This window comes from Aethalodelphis obliquidens, unplaced genomic scaffold (assembly GCF_003676395.1).
Source record: "Aethalodelphis obliquidens isolate GAN/ISIS:26980383/991018 unplaced genomic scaffold, ASM367639v1 scaffold18, whole genome shotgun sequence".
Taxonomy (NCBI): domain Eukaryota; kingdom Metazoa; phylum Chordata; class Mammalia; order Artiodactyla; family Delphinidae; genus Aethalodelphis; species Aethalodelphis obliquidens.
The window spans coordinates 9745897-9769694 of record NW_020837962.1 but is presented as its reverse complement, the minus strand read 5'-3'; the positions used below and the strand labels follow the sequence as shown (position 1 = coordinate 9769694).

General features: G+C 53.8%; 1 protein-coding gene across 6 annotated transcripts in view; it reads left to right on the top strand.

The window, feature by feature from the left end:
• The window catches only part of MGRN1 (mahogunin ring finger 1), a 58138-nt gene that overhangs the window by 20502 nt on the left and 13838 nt on the right, over nt 1-23798 (top strand). For all 6 annotated transcript variants that reach the window (XM_027117510.1, XM_027117508.1, XM_027117506.1 and 3 more), the window contains 9 exons: nt 5248-5366; nt 6957-7045; nt 7697-7843; nt 8932-9049; nt 16714-16780; nt 17463-17512; nt 19180-19227; nt 20474-20542; nt 21850-22009. In XM_027117510.1, coding sequence (XP_026973311.1) covers nt 5274-5366; nt 6957-7045; nt 7697-7843; nt 8932-9049; nt 16714-16780; nt 17463-17512; nt 19180-19227; nt 20474-20542; nt 21850-22009 — 841 coding nt within the window. In that variant the 5' untranslated portion in view covers nt 5248-5273. The remainder of the gene's footprint in view (nt 1-5247; nt 5367-6956; nt 7046-7696; nt 7844-8931; nt 9050-16713; nt 16781-17462; nt 17513-19179; nt 19228-20473; nt 20543-21849; nt 22010-23798) is intronic.

The window sequence follows — 23798 nt, the reverse complement described above, 5'->3', positions numbered from 1 at the left end:
TCCACAGTTTACATTTTTCATATTGTGGACTCAGGCATGTCTTCCCCACGTTGGTTTCTTCCTCCTCCAAATGTGGGGTCCCACCATCTGCGCTGTAGGGCTGCGTTGTGATATGTTTTCACGTCCTCCGTGTTTGAGTTGTGTTGGTTCTGCACCTGCTCTGTGCTGATACTCGGAGACCCCGCTCCCTCCTTTACCTGATGTTTGATTCCATCCTGTCACTGCCACGGTGTGTTGGGCCATTTCCTTATCGAGCATGTGAGGTGTTTCCAACTTTTTATGCTTGAAAGTCTTTTATTGGTCCCTATATTGTATGCAACCAAAATATGTACATAAATTGAAATTAGAATCTTAAAAGGGAGAATTTTTCTCCTGGTTTGAGTGGCCATTACAAATAACCAGTTGGTCAAAACATCACAAATATTACAGTTTTTTTTTTTAATGTTTATTTTTATTTATTTGGCTGCATCAGGTCTCAGTTGCGACACTCGGGATCTTTGTTGTGGCACACGGCCTCTTTTGTTGTGGTGTGCGGGCTCAGTAGTTGCGGCACGTGGGATCTTAGTTCCCTGACCAGGGATGGAACCCGCGTCCCCTGCATTGGAAGGCGGATTCTTAACCACTGGACTGCCAGGGAAGTCCCTACAGTTTTTATAAATAACAAACATAAATAGTAAAAAAAAAAAATTGAACATATATCTCTTAAGTCAGTGGATAGGCTGCTTTCCCCCCAGTTAATTCATGTAGTCACAGTTGAATAGAACCTGTTGCTGGAATGAGACGGCTCAACAGCACTTCTAGTTCTGTTTTTCATTTTAAGTTAAGAAACTTTGTTCACATAAATAGAGTAAATGGGAATTAACAGGGGTTTGATTTAGCAATAGCATCTAATTCCAAGTTACTTGCCAAAAAATAGAAAGATCATATAAAGATCTAATACCAAAAAAATTTGTTGATGATTTACCAGCTGACAACTGAAGTGCTTCCAGTTCATAATAACAGCCTTGTTGAGATATAATTCACATGCTACAAACTTCACCCTTTTTTTTTTTTTGCGGTATGCGGGCCTTTCACTGTTGTGGCCTCTCCCGTTGTGGAGCACAGGCTCCGGATGCACAGGCTCAGTGGCCATGGTTCACGGGCCCAGCCGCTCCGCGGCATGTGGGATCTTCCCGGACCGGGGCACGAATCTGTGTCCCCTGCATCGGCAGGCAGACTCTCAACCACTGCGCCACCAGGGAAGCCCAAACTTCACCCTTTTAAAATGTACAATCCAGTGGTTTTTCCAGAACGCGGTTCCAGTTTTGTGATTTTTATGGTCACTGCTCTAACATCCTTGTCCCATGTCTCCAGTCTTTTTTTTTTTTGGCTGCGTTGGGTCCTCGTTGCTGCGCGTGGGCTTTCTCTAGTAGCGGCGAGTGGGGATACTCTTCGTTTCAGTGCGCGGGCTTCTCATTGCGGTGGCTTCTCTTGTTGCAGAGCACAGGCTCTAGGTGCGTGGGCTCAGTAGTTGTGGCTCATGGGCTCTAGAGTGCAGGCTCAGTAGTTGTGGTGCACGGGCTTAGTTGCTCCACGGCAGGTGGGATCTGCCCAGACCAGAGCTCGAACGCGTGTCCCCTGCATTGGCAGGCGGATTCTTAACGACTGCGCCACCAGGGAAATCCCCCTCCAGTCTTTTAAAAATAATTTTTCTTGTTTTAAAGCAATACACGTTAGGGAATTCCCTGGTGGTCCAGTGGTTAGGACTCCGCCCTTTCACTGCCAAGAGTGCATGTTTGATTCCTGGTCCAGGAACTAAGATCCCACAAACCTCGAGGTGTGGCCAAACATGAAAAAAAAAAAAAGGCAATACACATTAATTTAGAAAAGAAACAGTTAAAGCCTCCCCCCAAAAAACCTAGCCCCCCCCAAAAAAAACCCTCATCCGTTGCCTCTTAATCCGGAGGTTTCCGTTTGTAGCATTTATACCTCTGAAGTTATTAACGCTTAAAACTACACTAAGACGTGCAGGCCTCCTGTGTATCGTCAGGTTGTGGGCAGAGCTGTGGAGGAGAATAAAGCAGGGAAGGGGGCTGGGAGTGGGGAGTCAGCAGGCAGGGTGGAAGGGCGGAAGTTGCAAATTTTGAAAAGAATGATCAGAAGAGGCCTTGTTGAGGAGGACACGTGAGGTCTAAAGATCAAGGCAGACTCTTGGGGAAGAACTTCATAAGCAGAGGAAACAGCAAGTACAGAGACCCTGGGGTTACGGACGGGGTTGGCAGGGTCCGCCGCAAGCCATGGGGAGGAGTCTGGGACTTGTTTTGGTGTGATTAGGGAGGCATCAGAAGGCCCCTCATTATGAGCACTGGGATGTGGGAAACAGCCTTTGGGGCTGTGGAAGTGGGGAGACCGGGGAGTGGATTGCAGGACTCCAGCAGTAGATGGTGGTGGTGTTGAACAGCGTGGTGGCCACAGAAAAATGTTATTTTCAGGAGCCCAGAGAGGGTCACTCAGACTGGATTTTGAAGCCCATCATGTTAGTTATCTCTTGCTGAGTAACAAATTCAAATTTTAGCCATTCATAACAATAAATGCTTATTATCACGGTTTCTATGGGTCAGGAATTTGGGAGTAGCTTCGCTGGGTGGTTCTGATTCAGGGTCTCCCTTGAGGTTGCCGTCAGCTGGGCTACAAGGTCTGATTCCCACGTGGTTCCCTCGCAGGGCTGGCAGGTTGGTGCTGGCCAGTGGCTGGAGGCCTCAGTGTGTCACTACATGGACCCCTTCATGGGGCTGTTTGAGTGTCCAGCACAGCAGCCGGCTTCCTCCCCCAGAGCCTTGGAAGTCCCACTCCGTCAATTCCACAGTGTCCTGCTGGTTACACAGGTCAGCCCTGTTCAGTCTGAGAAGTCTCCCCAGAGACATGAATACCAGGAGGTGAGAACATGGGGCCTTCTTAGAGGAGAACCTCCTCACCCACTTTCTGCTTGTGGAGCAGAAATTCTGGAGATTTGTTGTGTGATTGGGCCTTGGGGTCCCCCCAGGGCGAGGTTGGAGCAGGATTTTCCGGGCCAGGGGTCTGTCTATTCCTGGAGGGCTTTGCAAGGATGGCTGGGCCCCAGGCCTAGTTCCGCCTCGCCTGGAACCTTCCCTCCAGACCAGTGCTATGCGGCCTCTGGATCCACCTCAGGGCCTGTGAGCAGTGTGGAGGTCCTGGCAGGGCGGGGCCCAGGCAGCCGCTGGGCTTCCTTGCACCCTCTGTCACATGCCACTGCGGCCCTGACTTGTCACAGAGCCTAGTGCATGTGACTTTGCTTGTCGACTGTGCTGTGTGACATTGTCACGGCCTATCGTAGTCCTGGCGGACCAGGTGGCTCTGAGCTGGCTTCCCCCAGAGCTCCCAGCTGACACCCTTCTCAACTGCCCTGTGATTCGGGCTCAAGGTTGGGTGGGCCACAGGCCCACAGAGACAGGTGGGCCACAGAGACAGGTCCAGAGACCGCCTGTGCCCCGCCCCAATAGGGCCAGTGTGGGAACAACCACCTTTTTAAAGCCTTTGCACATTAAAATCCACTGATGCTCTCAGTGCGGTAGACGGGACTGAGTGCAAATCCCAGGTGATTTTGGAAGGGCCCAGGTGCTTCCCTGCATCACACTTAGTCTTTTTATTCTGATAAGTGCACCACGAGTGGTTCGTGTTCAGTTAAAAGATTTAACATGGAGCAGAACGTCTGGGCTTTTGTCCATGCCGCACCTGGTCCCGACTGACTTCTCAGCAGCTTTTTGGGTGCGTCCTTTTGACCGTTCTCTGTGTACTCACAACTTGCATCATGCACGCCTAAGTGTGCAGTTACCTCTCAAAAGGGGTTCTGGAATGCATCCAACAAATATTCTGTGAGCATCTTTCTGTGTCAGTATCCAGGTCTGTTTGACCCTCTTTAGCAGCTATTATATGGTGTTCCATAAAATCAGGAGTATTGTATTTATTTAACTAGTCACCACTTTATTCTTTTTCTCTCACTGCAGTTGGCTCTGTCTGGTTCCTGGTCCACACGTGGGTTGGGGTTACGCCCTTGCCTGATATGTCCTGGCTATGTTCCCTTCAGTCAAGAGCCACCAGGCTGTACTCCTGGTTCTGGGCCTCCTGGCCTAGGCAGCCAAGGCTGTGTCCCGCGTAACTGGGGTTGTGGTTCTCAGGAAGGACACACAGATCCATGCACGGCGCCCACCAAAGCTCAAGGGGCCCAGAATTCCCTCTGGTCCACAAAAGTCACAGGGCCCTCTGGTTACCTGGCCTTTCTCTGTGCCAGTGAGAAACGGGGGACAGTGGGCAAGTATCAGATCAGGAAGCTTGGGGGAGGCGGTACTTCTAGTGTTTCCCCAGCAAGGCTGTGAGCTCAGTTCTTTGAAGCTGACCCATGTCCGATGCCTTGTAGCCATCTATGTTTACAAGAAACGTGAATGTAGTGCCTAAGTGTGCCAGGGACGTATAGCCTCAGTCTTCATGGAGGGGAGTCAGATAGAAATGAAATAACTCAGGTTCACACAGTTTTAAACTGTGGTCAGCACTGAGGTGAAAAAGTTCTCAGGGCTCGGATTTGGGGCAGGGAGGCTGATTTAGTCTGGGGGTCAGAGAAAGTGTATTCGTTTCCTATGGCCATTGTAACGAGCGCCACAAACTGGGTGATTTAAAACAACAGAATTTATTCTCACAGTTCTGGAGGCCAGAAGTCCAGAATCTAGGTGTCCACAGGGTTGGTTCCTTCTGAGGCCTCTAGGGGAGGCTCCTTCCCACCTCTCCCTGCTTCTGGAGGCTCGAGGCACTCCTTGATTGTAGCCGCGTCACTCCCATCTCTGCCTCTGTTGTCAGACAGCTTTCTTCCCTTTGTGTGTGTCTGTGTCCACATCTCCCTCTTTCTCTTATGGAGACACCAGTCGCTGGGTTTAGGGGCCCCCATCCAGTCTGACTCCTGTTAACTGGATTCCATCTGCAAAGTACCTATTTCCATACAAGGTCACAGGTGCCAGGGGTGAGGACTGAGACATGTCCTTGTAGGGGACGCAGTTCAACCTGCTGCAGAAGGAAGTGATATTGGAGCGGGGGTCTGGATGAGTCCAGGAGTGGGGAGGAGAGGCCCCGGGCCAGGTGGAGGGGCTGAGGCCGTGTCTGGAGCTGGCCTTTCTCAGGCTGAGCTTCTTGGCCATGAGATGCTCCCATTGGGCTGTATTGAGCCTCATCGTCTACAGTTGTGTTTCCTTTTTTAACCAGGAAACTACTTTGCCTCCCACTTTTTCATGGGAGGTGAGAAATTCGACACCCCCCACCCTGAAGGTTACCTCTTTGGAGAGAACATGGATCTGAATTTCCTGGGCAATCGCCCAGTCCAGGTGGGTCTCGGTGGGGCTGGGCACGTGGGCAGTGGTGGCAAGGCCCCTGGCTGTGAGCAGGCACCGAGTCTCCCCAAACAGGGCGGAGGTGCCATCTGGACGTGGGCATGTGATGTGTGTGTGAGGCCTGTCCCCCCTTAGAGGCTGGATGGCCGAGGGTTGGTCCCTGGGGTACAGAGCAGCTGCTACTGAACGCAGTGCATCCAGACTGTGGGGCTGAGGAAGGCTCTGGATTTCATCCCAGGCCTCTTGGATGGCTGTCTTTAAAAAGAGAAAAGAACATCCACATTCCATAGGGCAGTGGGCAAGAGATGTGACCCAAAGCAGAAACGCAAACAGCCAGGACTCTCTTTTACAAGTTCGCCCTCACTAGTCACCAGAGGAGTGCACTCCACACACTGCTGTCCCTTCGTGCAATGCACATTTGGCACCTGCTGTGTACCTAGGACTTTTCCAGGGGCTGGAAGGACAGACCCTGCCCTGTTTAGTATGTGGGGTGCAGGCAATAAAGAAGGGAATGTTTGATGGATGGAGACTAAAGAGAGAGAGAGGGCTGTGGGGGATTGCTGAGCAGGGGCCTGGGTTTTGCATCTTGAGATAATGGTCCCCTGCGTGGCCAAGGGCCCAGGCAGGAGGCCCTCTCTCTCACGAGACACTGGACTCTGTCCCCTAAGGCTGCTGAGTCCTGGGCCTGGTGGGGGTGCTATCCCCTGGACCAGGGGTCTCCAGGCTGTTTTAACTGTAGACCAGCTGGTTGACATGAAGTCTTGGTCCTTTAACTGGCCTGGGGCCCAGAGTGCTGGTCCCCCACCCATGGGGCCAGTGGGGCTTCCACGTTGTACTGAGCTCCCCACCCTCCCGAGTTTGTGACAGCAGGAGCAGAACCTGCCTTCCATGTCTTTGCAGCCTTGGCTCAGACCCAGGACCTGGCTCTGCAGGCCACCTGTAGATCTGTTGTCTTGTGTCACTTTCTCCTTGAGACCATCGTAGAGTCACCTGCAGTTGTGAGAAGTGATGGAGAGACCCCGGGTGTCCTTTACCTGGCTTCCCAGTGAAAACATCTGCTAAGACTCAGTGCGTTGTCACCAGCAGGAGACTGACCCCGTGCCCAAGCCTTCCAGACACCACCAATTTTACAGCACCCGTGTGTGTGTGTGTGTGTGCGTGCGTGTGCGTGCGTGTGTGTGCGTGTGTGCCTGTGTGGGCGCAAGTCCCTTCCGAAATCTGTATTGACTATCATCCTTGTGTGGAGAGCCTGCCTTGTTCAGGGCAGCAGTGAGACGAAAGGTCCCACCTCCAGGAACGTGGCCTGAGAGCCCCAACCCTAACCTCTGCCCCGGGGACCCAGCTGAGGGTCCTTCCTGCAACTGGGGACCCAGAATCCTCAGGGCAGTTCCAGTCCCGGCTCTCCCACGTGCTGGCCGTGTCGCCTGTGGTTTCCTTGGATGTGGATGAGGGGAGTGCTGTCCTGTGGTCAGTGCGAGGGCCCAGGATGATCAGGCAGGGTTGTGACCATTGCTCTGATGAAGCCCTGTTTTCCCTCCGCCGCCATGCCCTGGGGGTTACCTGGAATTGCTCTTTCCCTCCTAGTTTCCCTACGTCACCCCTGCCCCCCATGAGCCTGTGAAGACACTGAGGAGCCTGGTGAACATCCGCAAAGACTCCCTCCGGCTCGTGAGGTAACCCTTCCCCCCCGCCCTGTGCCACGCTGTGGCCCCCCATGGGCCCCCTGGTGCTTGGGAGAGAGTGGCCCCGGGCCCTACTCCCCCTTGTGTAGAATCAGGACTCGATTCCAGAGCTGCCCCTGGGGGGCGGGGGGGAGGGGAGGGGCCCGCAGGTTCTGCCTGTGGAACTCCAGCCTTAAGCCGGGCCTCAGCCTGGCGCCTGTGCCCCAGGGGTGTTGGGCCGGGTCTGGAGACAGTCTTGGTTGTCACAGCTGGGGGTGGGTGAGGGCGGTGCTACTGGCATCTGGCAGGCAGGGACCAGGGATGCCGATCGGCACCCTACGGCACTCAGCACACCCCCACTGCCTCGAGCAGTCCAGCCGGCGCGTCAGTGGGCTGAGAAACCGCCTCAAACCCGGAAGACTTGAGGGATCAGGGCCATTTCTAAACCCAGAGGACTAGTCTCCCAGGAGACAAGGGAAGGAGGACCCTGCGTTGTTGGGCCTTGTTGTCCAAACAGGGAACGGCCTCCACGTTCCTAGGAAGGTGGGATGCAGCCAGGCAGCTGACTCTGGGGCCCCTGCGGGGGCGGGGGTGCTGTATGGGGTGGGGACACCGTCGCAGGCACAGCCCCTGACCTGCCCTGTTCCTCTGTCTCCCGGACAGGTACAAGGACGGTGCTGACAGCCCCACTGAGGACGGCGAAAAGCCCCGAGTCCTCTACAGCCTGGAGTTCACCTTCGATGCCGACGCCCGGGTGGCCATCACCATCTACTGCCAGGCAGTGGAGGAGTTCCTGAATGGGACGGCTGCGTGAGTCCCTGTGGGGCCTGGCAGGCCCAGTGGTTCTGCTTCTGTCTGTATTGTGTATTTGAACTTTCGGAGCTTTGATTTGAAATAGGGCCCTGCTGGCCCCAAAAGTTTGAAATCTGCAACTTCAGCATGACCACGGCAGGCCTGCCTCCAGGCTGTAAGGCCAGACCCAGGCAGGATGGGCAGAAACGTACCCACTTCCGTCCTGTCGGAGGAAACCCCTCGGAGGCCAGATTTGATCCGGGGGTGGAGTGGTGGCTGAGAGCTCGGTCTGTGAGTCCCTGTTCGTGTAAGAGCAACCCCTCCCCCAGTGTCAGTCTCAGGCCGGACGTGCCAAGGCCCTCGAGAGTGTCCTTTGTCCTAGAGACTGAGTGAGGCCCCTGGGACAGCAGGTGTGGGGAGGTGGGTGAAGGTCCTGGGTTGGATTCCTATATAGGGAGATGCCAGAGCCTACCGGGATTGAAAATGTGTGTGCTGCTTGACTCAGCCATTTCTTTCCTGGGAATTTATCTTGGGGACATGCAGCATGGTGTGCAACCATGCTGCACACATGGTTAAGATGTGTGCAGAGGAGAGTCCTGGAAGCTTTGTTTGGAATAGCAAGATGTTGGCGACCGCCTGGTGTCCACCAGTGGGGGCCTGGTTGAATCAATTAGAGTAAAACCGTGGTGGAACCCATGCAGTGTCCCAAGAACATGGCACCTCCGTCTGTGATGACTGTGGGACAGCTTCGGGCACACGAGTGGTCGGAGTAGATTGTAGGTGGACTGCTGTTTGAATATTAAAGAAGAAACACCTGCTCATACAGGCGTGATTATGCCTCAGCTTTCCCAGGAGTGACACACGGGTTGTGGACGGGGCAGAGAAGCAGGTGGCTGGGAGCACACATGAGGCCGGGGCTGGGGGTCACTTTGCACTGTGCATTTTTGTACTGTATTCATTCAAAAATGTCAACAAACCATAAAAGGCTCGTGGAAAGGTGTAGCCAAGTCTGGAAAGGTAACAGTAATTGGGCAGGTATGGGCTCTGGGAGAATGGGATGCGGCAGAGAGTTTGTCTCACTGTCCTTTCTCTCTCGGCCCTTTCAGGTACACCCCCAAGAGCCCGGCCCTGCAGTCCGAAACTGTCCACTACAAGCGGGGAGTGAGCCAGCAGTTCTCCCTGCCCTCCTTCAAGATCGATTTCTCGGAGTGGAAGGATGATGAGGTAACAGCTTGGCTGGGCCCCCCTTTCCCCTGGCCCCTCCCCGAGTTCCTTCCCCTGGAGGGGGGCAAGCACAGTGGGGCCTGTTCACTCAGATTCCTCACATGGTTGATAAGTGTCAGGAATGGCTGCTGACCAAGGTCTGTGTGCCCAGTCGGGGTACCTGGACTGTGGATTGTGGTCGGTGCAGGCATTGGCTGGACTGGATGATCGTGGCCGGACGGAGCAGCAGCAGTTAGAAGCTCCGTATGGGCTCTGGTATGGTTGTCAGGGCCACGGGGCTGCAGCCTGGCAGGATGCCTCCCACCCAGTGGTTCTGTAGCTAAGGACAGTGATTTACACGACGTGGAGGGTGCTCACTGCAGCTCTGTCTGTAGTAGTAAATTGGAAACAATCTACATGTCCATTACGGAGGTATCGCTTGGTTCACTGACATCATGGGAACCCCCTGTATACATAATGAGGGCACCATAGTCCAGCTCTGTTCTGGGATGTCGTGAGCCTTAGAGTAGCTGACAGAGCTTATGTCTGCTGTACATGCTGATGTGGAAGCACCTCCTGGGCTTGGAGAAGAGCACATTACAGACAAATACCATGTAATCGCACATATGTGGCAGCCACAGATGTGCACAAGACCACTTCTGCAGGTACATGTATGTGTACATAATCCTTGAGGAAAAGCCAGAGAAGGTTCCCCGTCAAGCTTAAGACAGTGGTTATTTCTGCAAAGGAGCTTGGTATAAGGAAGACACACACAAACACACTACATGTGTACAGTGTGAGTATCAGTACTGTGTACACCCCTGAATTATTTTGTTTTTTTAAAAAAACCAGGTTATTAAGTTAGAGTTTATATATCATAAAACTCACCCATTTTAAGTGTTCAATTCAGTGAATTTTAGTAAATCTGTGATCACAGCCATGACCACAGTCCAGTTTGGGGATGTTTCTATCCTCCCAGTAGGATCCCTCATGCCCTTTACAGTTGATCCCTGTTCCTGCCCCAGCCCCTGGCACTAATCTGCTTTCTGTCTCCCTGGATTTACCTGTTCTGGACATTTCGTATGGATGGAACTGTACAGTATGTGGCCTTTCATGTCTGGCTTCTTTGACGTAGCTGAATTCTCTAGTTTTTTTTGACAGAGGGTAGTCCCGTCTTATGTTACTGAAATACATGAGTGGGAAGGATTGGAGGTAGCAGGGTATGGTGTGGTGTGGGAATTGCCAGGAAGGTTCTGGATCACGGGTATGTCAGACGGTGAAGGCCACGCCCTGGTAGTTACTCCCGGCCGCGCGTGCTTGCTGGTCAGAGCGCTTTGATGTCGAGCAACAGGAGCCCCCTCTGTTTTACCACGTGAGAAGGGCAGGTCTTCTGGAAGCCGGGTGGGGCCCTCGAGGTCAAAGGCCAAGCTGAATAGCAGTCCTGGGGGCCCCCTGCCCACAGCCCCGTGCCGTCAGGATGGTTCCGTCCCCGCATGCACACATTCCCGGTTCAGATGCCCGGCAGGTGCATCTGGTCCCACCCACCCTCCTGTGAATGGGATGGGGCAGCTCCCCTAGGGCAGAGGGGCTGGGAGGGCAGGTGAGTGGGTGCCCCCACCTATGGTGACTGCGGGGCAGCTGGGCTGAGGCTGCACCTCAGCTTGGTGACCTCTGAAATAACCCAGTCTTGGCATTTTGGCCCTGAAACATCCCCTGTGCGTTTGCAGATGTCCTGTATCACCAACGGTTTGGGTCACTTGTCCTGAGCGCACACCTGACTTGTAAGCCAGTCTTGGGTGCTCCACAAGGGCACCCCCTTTGCTCCCTCAGTGCATCAGGGAACCTGCGTCCTCAGCTTGTCAGCATGTGGCCTGGTGGACCTGTCCAGTGTTGTTATCCTGGGACCCCGTCCTCATCTTTGCCTTTTCTGATTATCACTTCAGCTAAGATGTTCTTTTTTTTGGGTGGGTGGGGGGCCACACCACACAGCTTGCAGGATCTTAGTTCCCTGACCAGGGATCGAACCTGGGCCCTCGGCAGTGAAAGTGCAGATTCCTAACCCCTGGACCGAAAGAGAATTCCCACTAATATGTTGTTGAAATCAACTCAGTTTTTCTTACAGGTGTTTTTTATTGTGATAGAATACACACAATATAAACTTACGTCAGTGACAGTGCATTCATAGAGTGTGACCACTGGGCAGTTCCAGGACATTCTCATCACCCACAAGGAAGTCCTGCACCCATTAAGCAGTCACCTCCATTCCTCCCTCTATTACATGTATTTTTATTTATTTTTATTTTTTTTATTTTGAATTTATTTTATTTTTGTCTGCATTGGGTCTTCTTTGCTGCGCGTGGGCTTTCTCTAGTTATGGTGAGCGGGGGCTACTCTTGGTTACGGTGCACAGGCTTCTCACTGCGGTGGCTTCTCTCGTTGCAGAGCACAGGCTCTAGGCACGCGAGCTTCAGTAGTTGTGGCACACGGGCTCAGTAATTGTGTCTCACGAGCTCTAGAGCGCAGACTCAGTAGTTGTGGCACACAAGCTTAGCTGCTCCGCGGCATGTGGGATCTTCCCGGACCAGGGCTCGAACCCACGTCCCCTGCATTGGCAGGTGGATTCCCAACCACTGCGCCACCAGGGAAGCCCTATTACATGTATTTTTAAATGGAAACTTCATCAGTCGTTACTGTAGCTAGGAAACGGCTAAGATTTGCCATAAATAGAAGGTTCTGGAAGTGAAGCTGTACAGAGAGCAGAAGGATGCTGTTACGTCCTGGCATGACGTCCTTGCCAGCTGAGGGCATTGAAGCGGGTGTTGGTATGCGTTAGAGATGTGACAGACACTCTGGCACCAAACTCAGGTTTCTCCTTTATACCAGGGTTTCTCAGCCTCGGTGCTGTTGACGTTTGGGTCCTGGGTCATTCTCTGGCAGAGACAGTCCTGTGCTCTGTGGGATGTTGAGCAGCCTCCCTGGCCCCTGCCTACCAGGTGTCAGGAATGTCCCTTGCTGCAATTGTGACAACTGAAGACGTCTCCAGACACAGCCAGGCGTCCCTTCAGCTGCAAGCATTGTGCCATCAGAGGCCTGGCCATCCTCCCTTTTTTTTTAGCCATTTTCCCCAGATTTGCCTATTTAAAGATTATAACAGTAATGTATGCTTATAGTAAAATGTTCTGATTACACAGAATCTGTCAAGCAGAATGCTGCCAGTTCAGTCTCCTTTTCCAGAAGTGACCACTACTGACCATGTGGGGTGTATTTTCTAGACTTTCTCCTGTATGCATTTGTTTTTTACAAAAATGCAGTCATACTGTACAAATATTATTTTGTAGCTTGTTTTTTTTAAAACAACTTATCGAGACATAATTTGCATACTATACAACTCACCCTTTTATTTATTTTTTTGTTTCTGTTTTAATAAATTTATTTATTTTATTTATTTTTGGCTGTGTTTGGTCTTCGTTGCTGCACGCGGGCTTTCTCTAGTTGTGGTGAGCGGGGGCCACTCTTCGTTGCAGTGAGCGGACTTCTCATTGCGGTGGCTCCTCTTGTTGCTTTGGGCGCACAGGCTTCAGTAGTTGTGGGACGTGGGCTCAGTAGTTGTGGCTCACAGGCTCTAGAGCACAGGCTCAGTAGTTGTGGCGCATGGGCTTAGCTGCTCCGCAGCATGTGGGATCTTCCCGGACCAGGACTCAAACCCGTGTCCCCTGCATTGGCAGGCGGATTCTTAACCGCCGCACCACCAGGGAAGTCCCCAGCTCACCCTTTTAAAGTGTATAATTCGGTGGTATTTACTATATTCACAGAGTTGTATAGCCATCACTACTGCCTTACCTCCAGAACTTTTTTGTCATCCCCAAGAGAAACCCTCTACCCACTAGCAATCACTCCTCATTCCTCCCCCAGCCCCTAGCCACTGCCCATCCACTTTCTGTCTCTTTGGATTTGTCTGTTCTGGACATTTCTCATAAACGGAATCAGACACTATGTGACCTTTGGTGCTGGCTTCTTTCACTCAGCATCGTGTCTTCAAGGCTTGTCCAGGTTGTAGTATGTATCGGTGCTTTATTCCTTTTTATGGCTGAATAACATTCCACTGGATGGATGGGATCATATTTTGTTTAGCCCTTCATCAGCTGATGGACATGTGGGTTGTCTCCGCCTTTTGGCCGTCATGAATGATGCTGCTGTGAACATTTGTGTGCAAGTCTTTGTGTGGATGTATGTTTTCATTCCTCTTGGGTGCAGTTTGCTTTTTAATTGAATTTAAATTAATTTAATTGTAAGACTTTTTTAGAGTAGTTTAAGGTTCACAGCAAAATTAAGAGGAAGGTATAGAGGTTTCCCATATGCCCCCTGCCCCACACATGCGTCATTTTCTTTTCTTACTGCACCATGATGTGGAGTCTTTCCAGCTCAACACCTACAGATCTCCTCGTGGCTCGTGGGGCTTCTTTGCAGTTTTCCCACTAGCTCCTCATGGGCTTCCATTTATTTCAGTCAAAGCCACGTCCCCTCCTCCCCTACCCCTTGCCTTTCCCCTATTTCCCAGTGTCCATCTGACCTAGGCCTTGCAAAGACCCTCGTCCACGGCTCCTCTGTGACAGCAGAGCCTGAGGGGAGCCTGGGCGGGACTCCTGCTGCCGTCAGCTGCTGCTCTCTCTCCTGACCGGGCTGCCTTTTTCCCTAAGAAAGCCTCACTCCCTGCATTAAAAATAAGTGTCTCCTGGGACTTCCCTGGTGGTCCAGTGGTTAAGACTCCAAGCTTCCACTGCAGGGGCGCGGGTTCGATCCCTGGTCAGGGAACTAAGATCCCGCATGCTGCCTGGCGTGGCCAAAAACTAAAAAGCGTCTCCCTCAGACTCCCTGGGAGGGTGGAAGTCTCTGTCCTCTCCCCGCGTGCTTGGCTCTGGGGCGTGACTCGTGTGCCAAGCTCTGGGGAGCAGGAGTCTGGGAGGAGGTGGTCCTTGCTCCCTAGGTCCCTGTACTCCCAGGGTTTCCCCCTCACCCCTAGGCCCTGGTGTCTGGGGAGAGCGGGGGTCATGGTGCCCTGTCGTCTCCACCTCTGTCCCTGGCTCAGCACCGCGTCTTCTGTTGGGTTTGCAAGTCTGTTGGACAAATGTCACATGTAGTGTGCTGCCCTGTGGTCTGGGCACTGAATGTTCGTGGAAGGCGCCGGGAAGGCTGCTGCGGCAGAGCCTTCAAAGTGGTGTCTGTGTCAGGACTTCTTTGGTTGCAAGTGACAGAAACATCTCAGTCTGGCTTAAGAAAAGAAAATCAGGAACTAATTGGCATAGATTCTGAAAAGGCTGGGTGTCTGCAGGGGCCCGTGTCATCAGGAAGGGTGTGCTCCTGCTGAGCTGGCCTCGCTCTCTGCTGGCGCCCTGCAGACCAGTGAGAGGTGCGGTCCCCGCCTGCGTCCCAGAGTGCTCAGGTAGACATACCATCATCTGGCCAGGCCACACAGTACCAGGGTAGGAGAGAAGTTGTTCCCACATTTCCTCAGGGAAAGTCGGGGTGCTGCCACCTGAAAAGTGGGACAACAGTCATTTGCACCTTTGCATTAGGGTTTGGACAGGGCTGGACAGGAGGCCCCAGGTGGGTCAGGCTTGATAAGAGCAGAGTCTCCAGGACAGAAGTACCAGCGGCATCCAGGAAGCAGTGATGGCCTTTCCCAGGAGCTGGGAGGACACAGGTGGGTGAGGCCTGGAGGCAACCCTGGCTCTGTCACTCTGTCTGTGAAGCATCCAGCAAGTTATGCCACCTCTGCGAACCTTGCTTTCCCATCTGTCAGCTGGAAATAGAAACAGTCCCTCCCTCGCAGGTGGCCGCAGGGGTCCATGAGGTCGGGGTGCAGGGTGCTTACTTAGCCAGGCTGTCCATCGTGAACCCGACGGCCAGCGGCGCAGGAGCCCCCGTCACACCTCCCCAGACCAGTGTCTTTTATTCCACCCGTCAGCTGGTGCTGAGGCAGCACTCAGTGTGCAAGAGAGAAAGAAAATGCAAATCACTGGCAGCTCCTCAGAGCAACCAAGTCGCCACGTCAGTGCTGACGACTATATTTCAGCAACAGGCCGGAAGCGCGGGGGTGGCAGGGCCCGCACTGCTCCCCGTCCAGCTCTGTCACCTGAATAGCTCCCCTCCTGGGCCTGATTACAGCCTGGGAAGGGCAGCACCTGCGCATCACACCCACCTCAGCTTCGTCATCGTCGTCATCGTCATCATCGTCATCGTCATCATCATTGTCGTCACCGGGGTAACTGCGGGATGGTCGTTGGCAAGATGGCTCCCTGTTCCCTGGCTCGGTGTAGGGAGGGCAGAAGCAGGTGTGTGGGAGGCCCCTGGCCCCAGGATAGCTGTAGAGGATGTGTGACTCCTGTCTCGGGCGGTCACCCCCCCACCCCGGGGGGCACCCCAGAGCAAGGAAGGAGCGGGGAAAGCGGGTCCCTCCCTCTCCCAGGTCCAAGTTTTGGTGGTGCAGCCCTTCTGCCCTGAGGCTGTGGGTCCTGGGTAGGCCTGGACACCTCTCTGCGTGTGGATCTGTGCGCACACGTTCCTACCAAGCCCCGTGCCCTGGAGTCCCTACCCAACGTGGTCCTCCTGGGCCAGTTCCCTCCCCGGCTCCCGCTGCCTGAACACAAGCAGCTCCAGTGGCTGGTGCTCACCGCGTGCTCTCTCGGCCGCCTGCTCGGAACTCTTGCATTAGGACCGGGGCCTGATGCTCAGGTTGTAGAGCCAGACCCGAACCTGGCAGTGCTGAGTATGCCCTGTCCCAGCACTGGCCCCGGCCCGGCCCTGCTGCCCACCGATGGCCAGGGACCCGCTGGGCCCCCTTCCCGCGGTGGGTGTGTTTGGCTGAGCGCCTCTGCCCCGCAGGCTCTGTGTGACCTCCCCGCGGTCCCCCCTGGGGAGCAGCCGTGGAAGCTGCACCTGAGTGGACACGTGGGGAGGAGCGTGGCCTGCAGCCAGAGGGCAGCGGGGATCCCCGGAGGGACTTAAGCAGGAGGAGAAGGAAAAGTGAGAGGAGGTTTCTCCGTGAGCTCGGACAAGCCACGTGGTCTCTCCTTCACGTTGGTTCCGTCTTTGTTGGGGCCGAGCTTGGTGCCTTTCTTCACAAGGTTAGACGCGGGATCTCCGTGGGACCCGGCACTCCCGTGCCTAGGGGTCCACCCAGCAGAGTCCAGCAGAGGCAGCCCCGCTCAGCACAGCCGAAGGGGGCCCTGGTGTCTGAGCAGGTGAATGGGTGACGGTGAGGTCTGGCCAGGCAGGGAGTGCTACTCGGCCTTAAGGGGGAGGCGCCTGCAGCGTGATGATTCTGCCTGAGAGACACCAGACACAAAAGACAGATACTGTGTGCATCCATTTCTGTGACTGTCCAAGGGTCGGCCCATCTACAGACGCAGCAGCATGGAGGTTCCAGGGCTGGGCTGGGCTGGGAGGCCCGCTGAGGGCTGGCGAGGACGTTCCAGGAAAGATGGTGCTGACGGTCGCGTGACCGTACGGATGTACTTAATGACACTGAGTTACACTTAGAACACAAATGTGCCCTTTTAATCTGTTTTACCACAAAGAAGAAAAGGGCGCCTGTCTGGCCTCAGCTCTGTCACCTCAACGCCTCCTACTCATCCCACCCGCTCCCTCCAGCTCAGTCTGACTGTTGTCACCTCCTTTCTCCGCAGCTGAACTTTGACCTGGACCGGGGCACGTTTCCAGTGGTCATCCAGGCTGTGGTGGATGAGGGGGACGGTGAGTGGCCCTTCCCTTCGGTCTCCCTTCCAGGCGTGCACACTTGGGAAGAGGCCCTTCTCACCCCAGTCAGCCAGGTCTGGGGATCTCAGACCAGAAACAGCGGACGACGTCGGCTCAGCCTGCTGGGCGGGCTTGGGGCCGAGGGGCTCGGGCGCCGAGCGCTCTGTCTCCTGCTGCTGGTGCCGTCCCTGCGCCCCTGTGGCAGAGCCTGGCTCTCACGGCGCTGACAGTGGCAAGACAGGCCTCCGGTGCTGGTGTCCACCCCGCAGTGGAACGATGAAGGCTGCCGGTGCCACGCTGACCCCTCGCCGCCTGCCTCTTCCTGCCAGTCCTGCTGGCCTCTCCTTGCCCCTGCTGTGGGCTGTGGGGTCCTGGGCGAGGGTGCAGACACCGGAGCCCTGCCCGGCCTAGGCTTGTCCCCATGCCGAGTGAGACGGGAGCAGAGCCAACCGCGGGCAGCCGGCAGTGGCTGCTTTGGGGCCGGGTGAGGTGCGCGGGTCGGAGGGAGCTGCAGGCAGAGGAGGGTGAGGCAAGGACAAGACCTCAGTGGGTCCTCAGAGGACCAGGCCCTGCCTGCAGGCTGAGAGCTGGGGACGTGCCAGCTGGAAAGAGGAGGCCTGAGGCAGGGGGCCAGGGGTGGTAGAGGCCGGCTCTGACCACTCTCCTCTCTCCCGGGCAGGTGTGGAAGTGACCGGCCACGCCCACGTGCTCTTGGCCGCCTTTGAGAAGGTGAGTGCCATCTTGCTCCTGATCGTGCAGCCGACTCCTCATTTGTCATCGCATCCTGCACGCAGTAGGTGCCCAGTAAATGCTGGTGGGGTGGACGAGGGTCTGCCACCTGCCTAGTCCAGTCCTAGACGTGACATACATACTCTCCTGGGGTCCCCGAATTGGGGGTGCCCCGCATATAAAGAGACCATTTACATGGGAGGATTCATTTACTACTACCTTTTTAGCATTACGTGTATTTGAACTTAGGTGTTTGCCCTTTTTTCCACCAGACCTGAGTCCCCAGGCCCCTGACTGTCCATGCTTTGTGGCCGTGTTTACGGTGTGTGGTGGGGGTGTTGGCTGGTGGTGAGGACAGTCAGCCCCACCACTTACTCTGCATTAGGGTGTCTCGGGTTCTAGGGATGGTCCTCTCACCGGGGTCCAGACAGTTCCACGCGTCCGTCCGTGCAGCGAGCGAGGGCCAAGCTGTGTTGGGACAGGGTCCCTGGTCACCGAGAGCCCTGCCAGCGTAGTGGGGTGTGTCCCCTATTTGAAAAGGCTGCGGCTGATCCCCACCTTGTAGTGTTCCTTGACGTTGGTCGGCACTGTGCAGTTGTGTTTTTAGCACCGGCCTGTGGCCCAGATGGACGAGGAGCAAGGACCTCACGAGGAAACCAGTCTCAGACCGCTTGTTCTGGACGTCCTACCAAGCCCTGGCTTCCTCAGCCCAGGGTGTACCTGTAGCCCCGAAAGCCTTAAGTGCAGAGCCCATCTCCTCCCTGTGATCTGGGTCTTTCCAGATGCCCCAGGGGGTCCGTGGAGCTGGGCCTGAGGCCCCTCTGGCGACGTTGGGTCTGTGCTCTCCGTGGCCTCCTGGGGCCGTGGTGGAGGTGGCCCTCTCCATCTCTGGGCTCACCAGCTGTGCTCCCCAGGCCGGCCTTGTCGGAGGAGATGGTGACTATTTACCATCTGTGTGCTCTGGCAGGGCGATGGGCCGTCACTGGCAGACACTCCATTCTGTGCTTCCAGTGTAGAGTCCAGTGAGAAACTACCTTATTTTTGGAGTGCAGCATGCTAGAAACTTCTGTCAGAACCCATCAGCCTTACAGAAAGTGCCAGGTGCTGGTCTCAGTGGACTCAGAAGGGGTATTTGGTGAGCGAGAGTTCAGATCTGGTACCGTGCTTAACTGTGTGGACTCGGAGCCGTGTGCCTCCCCAGGTACCACCAGACGCATTTGCTCTATCTTGTTCTCACGGCTCTCAGAGCTTTGGGCCTTCCTGGTACGTAAGGCAGTGACATCCTTGTGCTGTCTTCGCGATTCGACCAAGCCCTTTGAGGGCTGGAGCCGTCTGTCTTGGTTCTTGTCATCCAGGTGCTGCTTCTTGCAGCTGGGGAGGCGCCTATCCATTGTCAGAACTTGGCTGATGGTGGTGAACTTGAGTGTTCTTGAGAACGACCCAGGGAGAGTTGGGTTTTGTAGGTCAGGGTGGGACCCAGGAGGTGATATTTTTAGAAGATTTTCTGGGTAGTTTCGAAGCCAGGTCAGAGGACCACAGTTGGAGGATCCCTGGCCTGTCTCTCGAGTCTTTGTGTGGCCCCTTCTTTTTTCAGCCGTAGATGTGGGTTGACCGAGGACGGGCCTTCCGCATGGCCGAGTTAACCTCTCTGTCCTTCTTCCCTGCAGCACGTCGACGGCAGCTTCTCTGTGAAGCCTTTAAAGCAGAAGCAAATCGTAAGTCCATCAGAGGAAATACCGTGAGCCCTTTTGATTTAAAAGACAGGCGCACACATGTGACCCAGTGGTCTCTGTGGATTATTCTCCCCGGGCCACCATGGCCGCTGTGGAAGTAGCTGGTGACACCACTACTGTGGGCCCTGGGCTCTGGGAGTCAGGGTCGGGGTCACTGGGTGTGTCTGCGTGTCCTGCATACCCACCACGTACCTGCATTGACCATCGTAGCCAAACCTTGTCCAGCTTGAACCGAGTGAGTGTTCAGTAAACACTTGCCGAGTGAATGAATGGACAGATGGAGGAAGAAGGGAAGGAAGGGAGGGAGGGATGGAGGAAGGGAGGGAGGAAAGAAGGGAGAAACACTGCAGCCTCCCCTCCTCTTCACAAATTGCTGAAATCACCTCTGTGTTGGGCAAAGACTTAGATTGACTTAATCCATATTTGAGAGAAGGATGGAATATCTTGGAACCAGTGGGAGCTATAGACCAGTACAGCCTTTCTTTGGGGTCCGTAATTCCATGGTCTAACACCAGGAAGAATTAGCCCTGGTGGCCTCCAACTTAGGTACGTTCTGTGAGGATTTAGCGGACAGGGTCCCCTGAAATGAGCCTGGAGACTGATTTAACAGCGGCCGTGGTGGGGTCTGTCTCCAAAGCTGTGATGATCAGATTATCCTGTGTGTAGCTGCTCAGGTGTGTCAGCCACAACCCAGGAGTGGTGTTGCTGAGTTTTTTAAAAGAGGGGTTGAGAGAACTCTGGCAGGTGCAACACCTGGAGGGGGCAGGAGGGCAGGAGACCCCAGTGACGGTCTGGGCACTTGTTTCAGGACAGCTGACCGGCAGGGCCGTGGCTCTCAGGAGGAGTATCTGACCCCTAAACTGTGGTCAGCTCGAGGCCTGACTCTGGTCACTCTTGTGGGGCTGGTGTTTTCCTCTGGGGTTGGGCACAGTAAGGTGGGCAGAAGATGTGGTCGCCAGGTCCGGGTAGAGCTTGGCTCCACGCCCTCCAGGGCAGGCAGAACCTGGGCCCAGCCCAGTGTCCTTGATACCAGTCGGCTGGGCAGGTGACGGTTCTCCCTGCCTGTCTCCAGTAGTGCCCGCTCCCTGGGGGTGGGGCTAGACAGAATCGCCAACCACACCTGCCCCCAGGACCCGAGCCCGGCACCTGGGAGGGGTTGTTGGGAAAGGTGGGTGCAGAGGAGCCATTGAGTTGGGAGCAAGTGCCCAGACACCTCTCTGCTCTCCAGGTGGACCGGGTCAGCTATCTGCTGCAGGAGATCTACGGCATTGAGAACAAGAACAACCAGGAGACGAAGGTGCGTGCTTGTGGCACCACCGGGCCAGGCTGGCCGTGCTCCCCTGTGCTCCTCCCAGCTGCTCGGAGGCAGGCCTGTGGGTGACCTGCTTGGGGCCCCTGTCCTGGCCAGGGCCCTGCAGGTTGGTGGCAGATGAGCCAGTTCCCTGCTGAGCCTTCCCCTGGAGACCCCAGGCCCCCAGACTCCATCATTTTTCCTTAATTTCTAGAGTTAGCAGAGTCTGTGGGACATTGTCCTTTTTCCAGCAAATTCACTGGCTTGTTACCATCACTGGGCAGCTGGCCATCAGGGCAGCATGGGGATGCCGGACCCCCTCCTGCTGCCCCCTTCCCCGGTGCAGCCTTGGCCTTTCCCTTCATCAGCAGTTGAGCCCACGCTGCACCCATGGGCCGGCTCGCCTTCCAGTGCCTGTGACAGGAGCCTGGTGGTCCACAGAGCCAAGGTCTGGCACAGCCAGGGAATTAGTCCATGCCTTTGTCATTGTCTTAAGACACAAATGAAACTGCTGCCTTTTTTAAAAAACCTCTGGGGTCTCAGGCCAGCTTCCGTGGTGGCTGGAACTGGCTGGATGCCAAGTGCTCTCTGCCCAGGTCATGTTTCTGCATCAGAGGTCATCTGACTTCTCATAGAGGGCCTGGTAGTTAATGTTGTCGACCTCTATGGCGTCTGTCACTTCTGTTCATCTGTCTAGCACTGCCGGGATCATGCAGAAGCAGCCACAGACATACAGAAACACAGGGGCAAGGCTGTGTTCTGGTAACACTTGGTTTCAGAAGCAGGCAGCAGGCTGGACTTGGCTGATCCCTGTTTAGGCTGTTGCTACCTCTTGATCCAGAAGCTAATTTTGTTTTCCAGAAGGTGCCATTACTTAAGGAAAACATTTCAACAAGTTAGACTTGCCTGATTTATTTCGGGGGGGCCGCACTGCGCAGCTTGTGGGATCTTAGTTCCCTGACCAGGAATGGAGCCCAGACCCCAGCAGAGAAAGCACAGAGTCCTAACCATTGGACTGCCCGGGAACTCCGTTGCCATGTTTTTGTTGTTGCTGTTTTAAGCAAGTAAATGGGCAGCCTTGGCAGACGCGAGTCTTCCCACATTTCCTCTTTGGTTCTGGGGAGTAGGAGACCCAAGATCTCTCGATTTGGGGAGGTGTCTTGGGCTAGGGGGGCGTCCTGCTCTTTGGTGATCTTCCTCTGCCCCTGGGGCTTCCCTTTGCCACCGCAGCCCCCAGGGGAAGTGGGAACAGGAAGGCCCCTGGAATCTGGCCTCGGGAGCCACTGACCCTAGGACCCTCGGTGTACCCACAGCCCTCAGACGAAGAGAACAGCGACAACAGCAATGAGTGTGTGGTGTGCCTGTCAGACCTACGGGACACGCTGATCCTGCCCTGCCGCCACCTGTGCCTCTGCAACTCGTGCGCCGACACGCTGCGCTACCAGGCCAGCAACTGCCCCATCTGCCGGCTGCGTGAGTGGGATGGGCGGGCGGGCGGGCAGGGAGACGGGCACGGTGGCAGACGTGGGCAGGGACATCCGTGGCGATGGGGTGGTGCCGTCTGCCTCCAGGGAAGTCAGATGCAGGGCAAGTATCCAGGAGGGGCTGCAGGGCAGTGTGTGGGGTGAGCTGCACAGAAGTGATCAGCAAGTCAGATCTTTATTTCAAAGAGTATGTGGGAAATATTTTGATAAAAAATTATAATAAAATGAAAAGTGTGGTGGGTGTAAATGATCAAGGAGTTAAATTTGGTTTCCTTGAGCATCTGGACTTTCTCAGTCAAAAGTTGTCACGTTGGGGGAATTCCCTGGAGGTCCAGTGATTAGGACTCTGCGCTTTCACTGCTGAGGGCCCAGGTTCGATCCCTGGTCAGGTAACTGAGATCCCACAAGTGGCGCACACGGCGTTAAAAAAAAGAAAATTGTCATGTTGGGCCTAATTCTGAACAAAATATTCATCCTCCAATAGAGAGTAAACATTCTCAGGTTGTAGGTCCTACTGGTGGGTCAGCAGTCCTGGGCCCGGTTCCTGCTGGTCCTGGCAGGGACTGGGTGTGAGCGTCAAGAGCACCCTCCTATGGGAGCTGCAGGACATTTTCTCTGAGGAGATAAATGACAGCTTTTTTTTTTTTTAGCATAGACAAAGACTGTCAGATTTACTGTCACTTTCAGAAATAATGTATTAGTCGATTTAAAACACCAAGTGTGAAAATATCTCTTTATTGCTACATTTAGTTCTTAGGTTCATGACTGTTCACTATAAAACTCTCTTTTGTTGAGTAGTCTATGGCTATGTTAAAATTATGCTTCACAGCAATTAATCAATATACATGGCCTTGGGAAACCCTGGGGGAGAAAAAGAAAGTGTGTTTTAAAAATAATAAAGCTTAGGGAGTTCCCTGGTGGCCTAGTGGTTAGGATTCCCGGCTTTCACTGCCGTGGCCCAGGTTCAGTCACTAGTTGGGGAATCAAGATCCCGAAAGCTGCACACCGAGGCAGAAAAAGACAAAAGAACAAAGCTTAGGTTTATCATTTTTTTAATGCAAATTGATCTTTGTAATAAAGTGTTCTTTGCCCTGTGTTTAGCATACTCAAAAACCTAACTTAGATTCAGTGAGTCTCTGTTGGTAACATGTTATTTTACTTTGTTTCTCAGTTTGATTTGCTTTAGTTGTTTTTAGTGAATTGCATTCCAGGTTAAAGGTATTCCGTTGTTAGTATATACAGTAAGAGGAGATAAAGGGAGGGCATTTTGAAGGCATTTGTTCTACTTAAATCATATTTTCATTTTCAATAATAAGTTAATACTCTTTAATATCTCATGGATGATATCTCATATCATCTCTAATATCTCATATCTCATATCTACTTCACAACCAACTTACTTTCACAAAGCAAATTCTTTATGCATTTGAAAACTAGAATATAATTGTGGTTATCTATTTCATCAGCTATATTTGACTGAGTAAAATTCCTTGTATCTGAGAATTACTGTCTTCAGGAAATCATTCTTACTATTTGATTCCAAGAAGGTGTCGTGCTTCCTTTGAGCTTCTGGCTTACTACCGGGAGGAATCTATTCATGTTGTTTCTGTTCTTTTTTTTTTTTCCCTTTAACCTTATTTTTAAATTTTTTATTTCTTCTAGTTTTATTGAGATATAATTGACATACAGATCTGTATAAGTTTAAAATGTATAGCATAATGATTTTTTTTTTTTTTTTTTTTTGCGGTACGCGGGCCTCTCACTGTTGTGGCCTCTCC